Source organism: Petaurus breviceps, unplaced genomic scaffold (assembly GCF_028583685.1).
Source record: "Petaurus breviceps papuanus isolate PSGF00001 unplaced genomic scaffold, PetGlider_PUasm1.0 98, whole genome shotgun sequence".
Lineage (NCBI taxonomy): Eukaryota > Metazoa > Chordata > Mammalia > Diprotodontia > Petauridae > Petaurus > Petaurus breviceps.
The window spans coordinates 4323332-4335950 of NW_027187460.1; the positions used below are offsets into that span (position 1 = coordinate 4323332).

General features: G+C 42.9%; 1 protein-coding gene across 1 annotated transcript in view; it reads left to right on the forward strand.

Moving 5' to 3' along the window:
• LOC138156134 (maestro heat-like repeat family member 5) overlaps positions 1-12619 on the forward strand; it is a 99490-nt gene that overhangs the window by 54322 nt on the left and 32549 nt on the right. Inside the window, exons 17-21 of the mRNA XM_069081358.1 lie at positions 382-531; positions 5805-5959; positions 8050-8200; positions 9283-9467; positions 11749-11886. Of these exons, the coding sequence (XP_068937459.1) occupies positions 382-531; positions 5805-5959; positions 8050-8200; positions 9283-9467; positions 11749-11886 (779 nt within the window). The remainder of the gene's footprint in view (positions 1-381; positions 532-5804; positions 5960-8049; positions 8201-9282; positions 9468-11748; positions 11887-12619) is intronic.

A 12619-nucleotide genomic window follows, 5' to 3' on the forward strand; every position in this document is an offset into this window, starting at 1 on the left:
ATGTAAATGTATTACCCCTTTTATTATTCCATAGCCTCTTCTAGGATTTTGACCTTGGGTCATTCTTTTCTCTAGGCCTTAGTTTCCTTTATCTATAAGACAAGAATAATCTTATCTAAATACTATGGAAGTATACAAATATGAATACTCTTCTAGATTTTAAAACAAATACAAAACATGATCTTTTCAGGAAACCATCCTGAAAAGGGTGGATTTCAGGAGCCATTTACAGGAGCTGGGTGAATAAGGGAGTTAGTAAAAAGAGGCAGAGTTCAACCCAAAGCGAAAGAGATTAGACTTTAAAGGGACTAGGCATGGGTCCCTGTAGGACCCAAGGAGCTGTTGACCCCAGTGTGACTTTTCTCTCTTTATCTAATGTAGGAGTTCTCCAAGCATTTCTCTTTGCCTCAGATTCGAGATCTCATCAGCACGTTGATGGATGGTCTAAGGAGTACCCTGGATTTCCAAATGGAAACTGCAGGGGATATGCTCATTATTATCCTGGAAGATTTGGGGCCTCGGATGGAGAAGGTAGGAATGTTTAAAGGAGCAGGGATTGAATGAGAGGAAGCAGGGCTGAGACACAGAGCTTAGAGTTTCCTCCTCCAGGAAAGGGGGCACAGTCTGTCCTAAATAATAAAGTACCCAAATGAACGGGGGTGGAGGGAGGAGGAGGTTGGATTAGAGGAGATGGTACCATAGAATCAAGAAGACCTGGGTTCAAATCCAAGCTCTGTTACTTGTTACTTGTGTGACCTTGGGCAAGTCACTTTCCACCTTTGTGCTTCCTCTGCAAAATGAGGAAGTTGTGTCTCTAAGGTCTCATCTAATTATAAATCCTATCATACTTTGGATGGATCTAGAGGGGTAGGTGGATGGACTACACCAAAATAAATCCCAAGGACATGAGATTGGCTTTTCCAAGAGGCTCAGGTCAATTGCTGTTGCCCCAGTGGAAAGTATATTTTACCAACCAATTAAGCATTGACTTTGGACCTGGTATCAACCAATAAGTAAGCATTTTATCAGTGCCTACTAGGTGATAGGCACTGGGGAATCCAATGGCCAAAATTAAATAGTTTCTGTCCTCAAGGAGCTCACTTGTGCTCAGTCCCCAACTCAGCCACAGTGAAGGGGAGATGGAAGGTAGAAAAGAATGTCCTGTCTGGGAGAGTTTGGGGGTTCCAATTCAGCTGGGGAGAAAAACACTCAAACATCAAAAACTATGAGAAAACAGTCAACTAGCATTGACTATGTACCTACTTTGTTCCAGGCACAGGGCTAAATGTTGAAACAGTGTAAGGAAATGGAGCCTTGGGTGTTGGACTGGGAGTTATACAGTCTCACAAGGAAGAGAGAAATCAGAGAAAATGTCAGAAAACCAGACCCCTGGCAGGAAAGACATGAGCCCAGATAATAATAAGAGCTAACATTTATGTAGCACTTTCATATTTACAAAGCTCTTGATGCACGTTCACTCATTTAACCCTACAGCAACCCTGTGAAGTAGGTGTTTCTGTTATCCTTTATTTTACAGATGAGGAAACTGAGGCATAGAGAGGTTAAGTGATTTGCCTAGGATCATACAGCTTGTAAGTGTCTGAATCTAGATTTGAACTCAGGTCTTCCTAACTCTAGGTTTTGAGGGCTATTCATTGTGCCACCTACCTGCTTTGGATTCGATCCTTCTCCCCCTCCTCCTTCCACCAGCTATGCCCAGGTTTTCTTCATTTTATTTAAAGTAAAATTACTTTATGATAAAATACCTATCCTCTGAAATTCAGTGTAAGAATCTATGTTTATTAGCTCAGTTGAGCATAATTACTTCTCTGATTATAGATGTGAGGAAACCAGACCCCTGGCAGGAAAGACACCAGCCAGATAATACTAATAATAGCTAGCATTTATATAGTTCTTTAAGGTTTGCAAATACCCATGTTCTGAAATTCAATTTAAAACTCTCTTTATTAGCTCTGTGGAGCTGAAGGAGCACTAGAGTTGAATCCAGAGGGAACTCAGTTTGACTCCAAGCTTAGTTCTAATTACCTTTTGACCTGAAATAAGTCATTTCCATTCTCTGGTCCTCAGTTTCCAGTCTTCCAACTCTTTAATCTAGAGTCAGGATTCCTTTAGGTCCTTTAAAAAAATCCCCAATAAATTCAGTTCAACTTAAGTGAAAAAACATTTGCTAAGCTCCTACTAAGTTGAAGTCATTACTACATGCTAAGGGGAATCAAGACACAGATGCATATTTAAGCAACTATAGAGGAATCTTCAAAGTAAAAAGGGGCGTTAAATCCCCTATTTAGTCTGGAATATCCCTGACATGTAGTCATCTGAGGACCCCACAGCCCTTCTAGTACTTAGGCTCCTTCCCTTTTGGACAATGATGGTCATTAGCTAGTACTTCCTCTGTGAAGTCAAAATCTACCTCTCTGCCAACTCTCTGGGGCCCCTTAGAATGGACACTTAGTCCTCCAAATGCCTGAAAACAGTGAGGTGGTCTCTTCTGTAAGTCTTCTCCAGACTAAACATGCCCATTTCCTTTTATCTGAGCTCACAAAGCTGGATTTCAAGGCCCTTCAATTCAATTCAATTTATCAATTACCTATTAAGTAAGAGGGGCGGGAAGGTCTAGTGGACACAGGAACTGGTCTGGAAGTCAGGAAGACCTGGTTTGAGGCACACTGGGTAAGTCTCTTAATCTCTCAGTGTTCTGGCTAGCTCTCTGAATTTTTGGTAGAGGGAATTTCCTCACTTAAGAATTCTCATTACTGAGGGGCAGGTAGGTGGCGCAGTGAGTAGAGCATCAGCCCCAGAGTCAGGAGGACCCAAGTTCAGTTCCGTCTTCAGACACTTAACACCCACACAAAAATACTAGCTGTGTAACCTTGGGCAAGTTACTTAACCCCAACTGCCCTCCAAAAAGCAAAAAAAAAAAAATCTCATTATTGGGGCAACTAGGTGGCACAGTGAATAGAGCACCAGTCCTGGAGTCAGGAGGACCTGAGTTAAAATGCAGCCTCAGACACTTAACACTTACTAGCCGTGTGACCTTAGGAAAGTCATTTAACCCCCAATTGCCCTGCCTTCCCCCTCCAAAAAGAAAAAAAAAAATCCCATTATCAATAAAAAAAAAATCACAGGTCCAGTTCTCATCTTATCTATTAAGGGGGCGAATAAGCATTTATTAAGTGCCTGCCATTGAATTTTTTTTTAATCCCTAACCTCAAGGAGCTTATACTGGCGGCTGCCAGTGTTCTTGCAGATCTCTCCTGAGATGGCACAACTGTCAGCCTGTTTGCCCACCTGCCATTACATTCTATCTTGTCCCCAAATGATCAGTGTGATGTGGTATACAGAGCTGAGCATAAAATGTATGGGCAGTGTTCCAGATGTGTTCCAATCCAGGGACAAAGGACAGAGAAACTTTATGTCTCTTAATACAGCCCTTCTCTCATTGCGTTCTGTCTAACTGTGGCTCCTTTGTAGAATGACATTCCCCCAAGACTAAAAGAGCCCTTGGAAATCTGGGGAACACTTAAATAAAATGGGATGAACCAGCACACTCCACCAAGTCTCTATGGCAATGCCCTTGAGGGGAAGGGTTACATTTATATCAAACCTAAATTCACGCCCTTGTAACTTCTGCCTTTGCTCCTAATTCTGTCCTCTGAGCCCAAGAAGCACATGTCATCCCTCTTCCATCTGACAAAATCGCTTAGGTTCCCTTCCTACTCTCAATCTACGACCCTATGGTCCCATGAAATATTTAAAGTCAGTTATCACGTCTCCCCTAAGTCTCCTCTCTTTGCTAACCTAACCAGCCTCAGTTCTTTTCATCAGTCCCTTGTAGCATTGTGAACTTGAGTACCCACCACTATCTTGTTTCCTTCTCCATGTTTTCTCAATCAGCAGATGAGAAGAGTACAAAGACAATGATGTGTGTGTTGGGGAAGAGACTTATCTTGGAATTTTTTATATTAAAAAGGGAACCTCGTATAGTTGAAAAAGTTGGGGATCCAATGTTCTAGCCCATTGAGCTGGTGGCCCTATAATGCCTTCAAGTGGGCTCTTCCTCTTTCCTGGAATATTTTCCCTTGTCACTTCCATGTGTTTGGAATCCTTAGCCCCCTTCAATGCTCCTTGCAGTACCACCTTTCCTGATTCACACCTCGACCTCATGTTGGTAGAACCTGGCAATTACTTCACATTTACTTTGCAGGTATTCTCTTAGCCAACAGCTATGCATGACTAATTCCCCAGACTTCATTCCTAATGCCACATAGAATGGAAGTTCTCTGAGGACACAGACTGTTGACATTTTTGTTTTTCTATCTCCAGAGCCTAGCTAGCACAGAGTCTCACACACACCAAGTTCTGAATAATAGATTGTCTGAAGGAACTAGGGGTGTTTATTTTGGAAAGAGAAGAGTTAGGGAGGACGTGTTAGTTGCCTTTAAACATCTGAAGGGTTATCATGTGAAAGGGGGTTCTGTTTGATCTCAAAGGGCAGAACTAGGAATGACAGTGGAGGCTACAAAGAGGCAAATGTAGGCTCGAGGTCAGGAAACTCCTTTCTTTCTTTCTTTCTTCCTTCCTTTCTTTCCTTCTTTCTTTCTTTCTTTCTTTCTTTCTTTCTTTCTTTCTTTCTTTCTTTCTTTCTTTCTTTTTTTTGCTTTTTGGAGGGGGGAAGGTAGGGCAATTGGGATTAAGTGATTTGCCCAAGGTCACACGGCTAATTTTGTGTTAGGTGTCTGGGGCCAGATTTGAACTCAGGTCCTCCTGACTCCAGGGCTGGTGCTCTATTCAAGGAAACATTTTCTAATCATTATTAGAGCTACCAAAATGTGAATTGTTACCCCAGGGGCTGGTGGGTTCTTCCTCTTATGAGGTCTTCAAGCAAGGCTAGATTAGTATTCAACTGGTGCGTTAAGGTCCAAATTTCTTTAATATTTGGATTGGACTAGATGGCAGCTAAGGTCACTTCAAAAGCTTAAATTCTGTAACTTTGTGAAGTACTTGTTGAATTGAATTTCCTCCTTTTGCTAATGGTGCTACCACATAGGCAGCTAGCTAATATAGTCAAATAATTGTAAGCTGTGTGACCCTAGACAAGTCACTTGACCTGTGCCTCCCTTAGTTTCCTCATCTGTAAAATGAAGATAAGAATAGTACCTACCATCACCATTGTACATAATAGATTTGCAGTTTCATGTGAAATCATATTTTTGTACTACTACATTATTCCATAAGTTAAAAATAAAATATATTTTTTAAAAAAGGAATAATACCTACCTCCCAGAGTTGTTGTAAGGACCAAATGAGATAATATTTGTAAAGCACTGAGCATAGTGTCTGATACATAGTAAGCACTTATTAATAAATGCAATTAGGTGGTGCAGTAGATAGAGCATTGGACCTGGAGTCAGGAAGAACTGAGTTCAAAACCAGCCTCAGACACTTACTAACTGTGAGACCCTGAGTACATTACTTTACCCAGTGTGCCTCAGTTTCCTCCTTTGTAAAAATGAGCTGGAGAAGGAAATGGAAAACCAGTCCAATATCCTTGCCAAGAAATCCCCAAATGGGGTCACAAAGAGTCAGACACAACTGGAAACAAGTGAAAAACAATAAATGCTAGCCCCCCTTCCCCAGCAATCTCCATCAGACACCAAAGTTTAAAACCTCCTGTTGTCTTTGACTCTTCAACCCCCTGCATCCAACTAGTCACCAAGTTTTCAATTATGTCTCTGCCATGTCTCTCCTGCTTATTTCCTCTGCTTTTCTTTTCCTCCTCCCAGGTTTCAGACATCAGCCAGACCCTCTATTGTCACCTTACCTCCACTGACTCAGTGAATGTCAAGAAAAAAATCCTGAAGGCCATCACCTTGCTGTCTAGATACCACACCCAGGAACTAGTGGACTCCTTTCTGGAGCATTCTCTCCCACTGGACCGGTACAATGGGGCATCTCAGGGATCCCAGTCCAGCCAGACCTCAGCAGGGCTGTGGAGCTGGCTAAGTTTGCATGGTAGTAGTATTCAGAAATCTGTAGAGGGATCCTATCAGGATGCCTGGCCACCAACAGGATGCCTGTATGACCTGGCAAAGTACTTCCCCTCTCATCCCTCAGTTTCCCCATCTGAGAAATGGGGGCGATGATCTTTGTGCCATCTCCCTCCTGGTTGTTGTTGTAAGGAAAGTGCTTTGTAAACCTTAAAAACTCTAGAAAGAAGAGGTTTTAATATAATGAATGGAAAAGCAGTTAGAAGGTATCATTTTCCTTAGTGCTCCCAGCCCCCCTTCCTAATTCTGTGATGTCCCTTCCCACCCCACTTTCCAGAGTCCTCTGCTAGAGGCTAAGGGGGATTCACAGAGAAGTATAATGCATAGTTCCTACTCTCAAGGGGCTTTCAGTCTAGTGAGGAAGGCAGGATAGTCTAAGGTAACATAACATGGGGCCTTTTCAATTGAAATATAATAATAATATTATTTAAGTGCTATAATATTAATAATCACTTCCATTTTTTAGAACACAGGTTTTCAACAGCTCTGTAAAATAAGGAGTACAGGTATAATTGCCCCCATTTGAAAGATATGGAAAACTGATACCATAGGTCTAGGGTTCATCAATCTAGATATGGAAGGAATCTTAAAGTTCATCTAGGCCATCACCCTTATTTACAGATAAGGAAATCAAGTCCCAAAGAGCATAAGTGACTTGCTCAAAGTCACGCCACCAGTGTTGGACCCAGGATCTAAAGCCAGATAGCCTGTATAGACCAGACCATGGCAGAACAAGACTTAAAGGGAGAAGGGGAAAATAAGGGGCTCAGTGATCAGGGAAAGTTGCCTGGAGGAAGTAGCTCTTGATTTGGATCTGGAATCATGGGGTAGGGTCTGCCTAGGTCTGAAGGATAACCTAAATTGAACTGTATATGTTCAAGGGACAATAAAGACACATGGATGGAACCATGGGCTGGTACTGGGAAATAGCAGCCACTAAAGCTAGAAGGGTGGATAGTGATTGGTTCTGGAGAATCTGGAATGCCAAGCTAAAGAGTCTGGACATTATCCTCTAAGATAGGGTTCCCCCAATCCTTTAATAGGGAAGTATAACAAATAACACATTTATGACTATATAAATGTGAGCAGCTGCCATTTATATTTTGGAGCCTTGATGTTATTGGGCCATGGGGGATAGTGGGGAGAAGGGATGATAACTGAGGGGATAACCCCCAAATTCCCATGTTGAGCTTTTCACATTTGAACAACAGACTTCAATCTATTGCTTGGGGGCCCCCCTGCCCTAGACACTGGGAAGTCTTTGAAAGTTTTAGTATCTCTTAGGCAAAGTAGGGTTGTTTAATCCCAAAGTCATAGACCTATTATAGGCCCAGAATTTAACAGAATGGGGTTACAAGGCTAAGGTCAAATACTTTGAAGGCAATTTAGTGCAGTGAAAAGAGTATGCTGGATTTAAAATCAAAGGATCTGATTTCAAAATAAGCTGCGTGACCTTAGGCAAGTCACATGACCTCTCTAAACCTCAGTTCTATTATCTATAAAATAAGGGGGTTGGGCTAAATGTACCTCTATGGCCACTTAAGGTTTTCTGTATTTTATCTATGAGCCATAAAACAGACCAGAGTCAGGGCCACACTGGCCAAGTTCAGGAAATGCTCTGGTCCCATCCCAGAGCTCTGAGGCTCCTTATCTCTCAAATGAAGGAACTGGATGAGAAGCCCTCAGTGTCCCTTCTGGCTTGAAATACTGTGATCCATTGGTTTAGTGGAGCACTTGTATAGAAGATTAGACTTGGAATAAGAAAGATCTGAGTTCAAAGCTTTGGATTGGATGTAGGAAAAAGCTCCCCACTTCAAAGACTTTCCCTTGGCCCAGAGTTTAAAATAAATTTAGGGTTAGAACAAGTCTCTGCTGCCTGAGGTCCCAGTGAAGGACCTGGGGTTAGGAATATGTGTCAAGGGCCAAGCCAACCCAAATAATTTGTTGTCAACCTTCACTGATTCTTGCATTTTTTTGGCAGTGAAACCATCAACATTTGGAGGGCCATGGGGGCAGAGAGGCTGACAGCCCCCAAGGTGCTCCATGCACTGCTCACCAAGCTACAGGAGAGGCCAAGTCCAGTGGAAGTCACCAGGACCAAGGATACTAAGACCTACCAGGATTCACTAGCTGTAAGCTGTAAACAAGGCATCTTCATGGGGCCCTTAGCCTTTCTCTCTGACCGGCACCAATAAATCAATTAATAAACATTTTTAAGCACCTCCTATGTGACAGGCACCTGTACTAAGCACTGAGGATGCAAAAAGAGGCAAAAGACAGTCCCTGCCCTTGAAAAGCTTACAATCTAATGGTAGAGACACATGCAAACAAGTATATACAAAGCAAGGGGCCTTTCAGAATTTCTCTCCTTCATATCATCTTCACAAAGCAAAGATAAGGTCTTTAACCACCCTACTGGCAACCCAGGATTAACTGGCTTTGGGGGAGAAGGGATGGTATACATACAAAATGCCAAAATCTAAGGGTCTGTGGTCAACTCCCACTTCTGATACTACCCATATGGCCTTGGCAACTTTCTTGGGCCTCAGTTTCCTCACTTGTAAAATAAGGGGGTTGAACTAGATGGCCTCCTGAATCAGCAAGAAGATCACCAGATCAGGAGTTAGTGACCCAGTACCCTGTGTTTCCAACACAGTCGTTCCAGACTTAACAGTTGGAAAATAGCCAGATGCATTGGAAAGCACTACCCTTGGAGTCAGAGATTCTTCCACTGGTTAGCTCTGGGTGAATTATTCGGTGAAAGTCTTAACTTCTGTAAGCCTCAGTTTTTACATCTGTACAAGGGAAATAATGATACATGTGCTATCTTCCTTAGAAGACTTTTGTGAGAGAAAGGCTTCAGAAACTTTACAAATACTATAGGAATGCTCCTTATTGGTCTATCAGCAAGAGGTCTTAACCTTTTTGTGCTGTGGACCCTGTATTTAACAAAACCTGTGAACTCTTTCTCAGAATAATGCTTTTCAATGCATAAAATATAAAGGAAATAAACCATTTTTAAATACAGTTATCAAAATATTAGAAAAACAAGTTGATGGACTCCAGGTCAATCCTGTGCCCAGTGGCCCAGTGTGGGGTGTTATCTCAAAGACTAGGGAGGGACAAACCTGGGAGAACTGAAGGTGAAATCTGTCCTCTCTTCCTGGGAAATCTTCCCCCTAAGATCCACTCTCCCTTGTCTTCTTCCTGGCAGGCCATGAATACACTCTATGAAATTCAGTATTCCCGCGAATACAAAGAGGCAGTACAGAGCTGGTACCCACAGCTCCTCCTGGGCCTCCTCACTCAGCTGCATTACATCTTCGAGCTTGGCTTGCTTGAACCACCCAAGAAAAATGAGTCATCTGAGAAGGTAGAACCAATGCCCAGCCCTCAAAGGTAAGGGCCACCACTTGGGCTTTGGTAGAAAGCTGGGACCTCTGTGAGTGGTCCTGGCTCTCCCACTGACTCTGGAGGTAATCTTGGGGAAGTCTCTTTCTCTGAGACTTAGTTTCCTCCTTTATAAAATCATAAGTGGTTATGTGACCTCTATTCTGACCTTCTATTTTCCAAGTTCTAAAGCCCCTCCCAGGTCTAAGATTTTATGTTCTAAATTTCCTTAGAGCCCCAACATTTCGTGATCTATAGATTAATTTCTTTCACCTAGAGCATCCTATGTTCTCAGGTCCCTTCCAGATCTCAGATTTCACTGATCTTCTAGAATTATAGTGTGTGTGTGTGTATATATATATGCGTGTTCAAAATTTATTTTTGTTAACATTTGCGTGAATTTGGGCCAATCACTTCTTCACATGGGCCTCAGTTTTCTCATCAGTTAAATGAGGGGAGTTGAACTAGAAGATCTCTACAGTAATGTCCACCTGTCCCTTTGCTAGCAGGTTATGTAACTTTCTGGGCTGACCTCACCTGTAAAATGAGGAGGTTGGATGAGACAGCTCTAAGGTCCCCTCCAGCTTTACATCTGTGACCCTATGACACATTGTGTGATATATCTTGGCCAAGTCTCTTCCACTCTCTGCTTTGATTCTTGCATTGGTAAAATGAAGGGTTGGTACCAAGTGATCTTTCACTGGGCAGTGGAGAAAACCCTGGGCTTAGAGTAGAAATCCCTGAACTCAGACCTCAGCTCTAGCCCTCACTATATGCAGTATCGCTGTTGGAGCGCACCACCATCCTCCAAGACTCCCAGGCTCCACGTAATCTAGGGGGCATCCTTAACTTCTCACTCTCTCACTTCCCCACAACTAATTTTTTTGCCAAAGGCCATGTCTATTTCATGACCTCTTCTCTCCTCTGACACCACCACCACCCTGGTGCTAGCCCTCATCATCTCAAGCCTAGACTATTGCAACAGCCTGCTGGTTGGTCTTCCTGCCACAGGTCTCTCCCCACTCCAGCCCACTCTCCACTTAGTTATCAAAGTGATCTACCTAAAGCACATGTCTGACCATGTCACTCCTCACCCCCGTATCAACAAGCACCCCAGAATACCCAGAATGGCTGCTAGCACAGGTTCTTTGATCTGCTTTTCTAAAGGAAAGCAACTCAAAAGAGGGTTAACAATTACAAGCATACAAAAAATACAGAGAAAATAACACAATTCAACAGACCAACAGACAGGGCTTCTAGCTGTCTGACCATTACATAAGTTACAGTGTTAGCTACCAGAGAGAGAAGTACCAACATCTGGGTTTTCGAAGCTGGGTCGGGGGAGGGGCAGGAGCTCAAAGGCTACCCAGAGTCTCATCTGGTCAAATCACATAACTCTTCCCATAAGTGAGCCCCAAAGCAAAATCTCACCTCAGGGTATATATAGCCTTCTCCAAGGTCAGAAGAAATCACAACCTTGGTGACCCACTGCCTAATTACAAAGTCACAAAAGGTATGGGTCTTCCTGAAAAATAAGCCTCCCCTAAGCAAACTTGTCTTGTGGGGCTCCAAGTGAGGCCCATTAAGGTGCAGGGAAGATCTTCAAATTCCCTTACCATTACAGCCTCCCACTCAATAAACTCCAGTGGCTTCCTATCAGGATCAAATATAAAATACTCTGATATTCAAAGCCCTGCATAACCTTCCCCTATTCACCTTTCCAGTCACCTTATTCAACCTTACAAATTCTTCTGTCCAGCAACATTGCCCTCCATGCTGCTCCTTGAATAAGACACTCCAAGTCCAGACTCAAACATTTTCCATGCCTGGAATTCCCTCCTTCATCTCCACCTTCTAGTCTTCCCTCAGGTCCCAGTTAAAATTCCACCTTCTACAAGCCCTTCCTAATCCTTATGAACATTAGTGCTTTCCCTCTGTTGATCACCTCCTATTTGCAGTGTACACATCTGTACGTGGTTGTTTGACTAATGTCTCCCTCATTAGACTGTGAGCTCTTTCAGTTGGTCCCTGAACCATCTTTTTGCCTTTTGTTGTATCCCTAGCATTTAGCACAGTGCCTGCAAGTAGTAGTAGGCACTTAACTAATGTTTGTTAACTGACCAAGAACCTAAGTAAGAAATTTAATGTGTCTGGTACTCTATTAAAGATGACAGTAGGACTAAATAATCTCCAAAGTCCCTGCTCGTTCCAATCCTTGGTGACTCTAGGATCCATTCCAGCTCCAAAATCCTAGGGCTCCTTCACTGATACTGGTTCCTCTTGGCCATAGAACCTCTCTGGATTCTGTGAAGAGTCTTTTGTACACCAGTGGCCACTGGAAGGACTTTGCACATTTAGAGCTACAAGGAGCCTGGGATCTATTCTCCAGTTTTGATACCTACCATCACGGGGTGACCCTCATTGCCAGGTATTGGATTGGGAAAAGCCATGCAAGTTGGGCAGGGGAAAGGAGAGGGGTAAAGAATTATTCAGTTCAACAATGTAGGATGAACCAGATCATCTCTACAGCCCCTTCTAGCTCTGACATCGTATATTGTACATTCCATAGCTCCAACATCCCAGGTTCAACATTCCAAGATCCTTTCCAGCTCTGACATTCTATGTTCTATCTCCTGAGTTTCTGCCCAGTTCTTAAATTCTATGTTCTATCTTGCAAGGTTCCACTCAGTTAAGACATTCTATGTTCTATCTCTTGAAGTTTTACCTATTTCTAACACTCTATGTTCTATCCTTCAAGGCTCCCCCCACGTCAGTGAAAAGATCACCCATTCTGGAGGTTCTAATCTTTGTTCTGCCACTGACTCACTTTGTGACTTTTGGAAAAAGTCCTTGCCCTTCTCTGGGTGTCATTCAGAAAATGAGGGCACATGTGTACAGTGCTTGGCACACAGTAACTGCTTTTACTAAATGTTTCTTGACTTAACTGCAACGCTGAATCATGAAATTTAGAGTTGGATGGGACCCCAAGGAAATAGAAGCCCAGGTTTTGTAGTCCAGGTACAGGTTGAGTTTCGATTTCTGTCTGTCTGTCTGTCTATCTTTCTGTCTGTCTGTCTATCTTTCTGTCTGTCTGTCTGTCTGTCTGTCTGTCTGTCTCTCTCTCTCTCTCTCTCTCTCTCTCTCTCTCTCTCTCTCTCTCT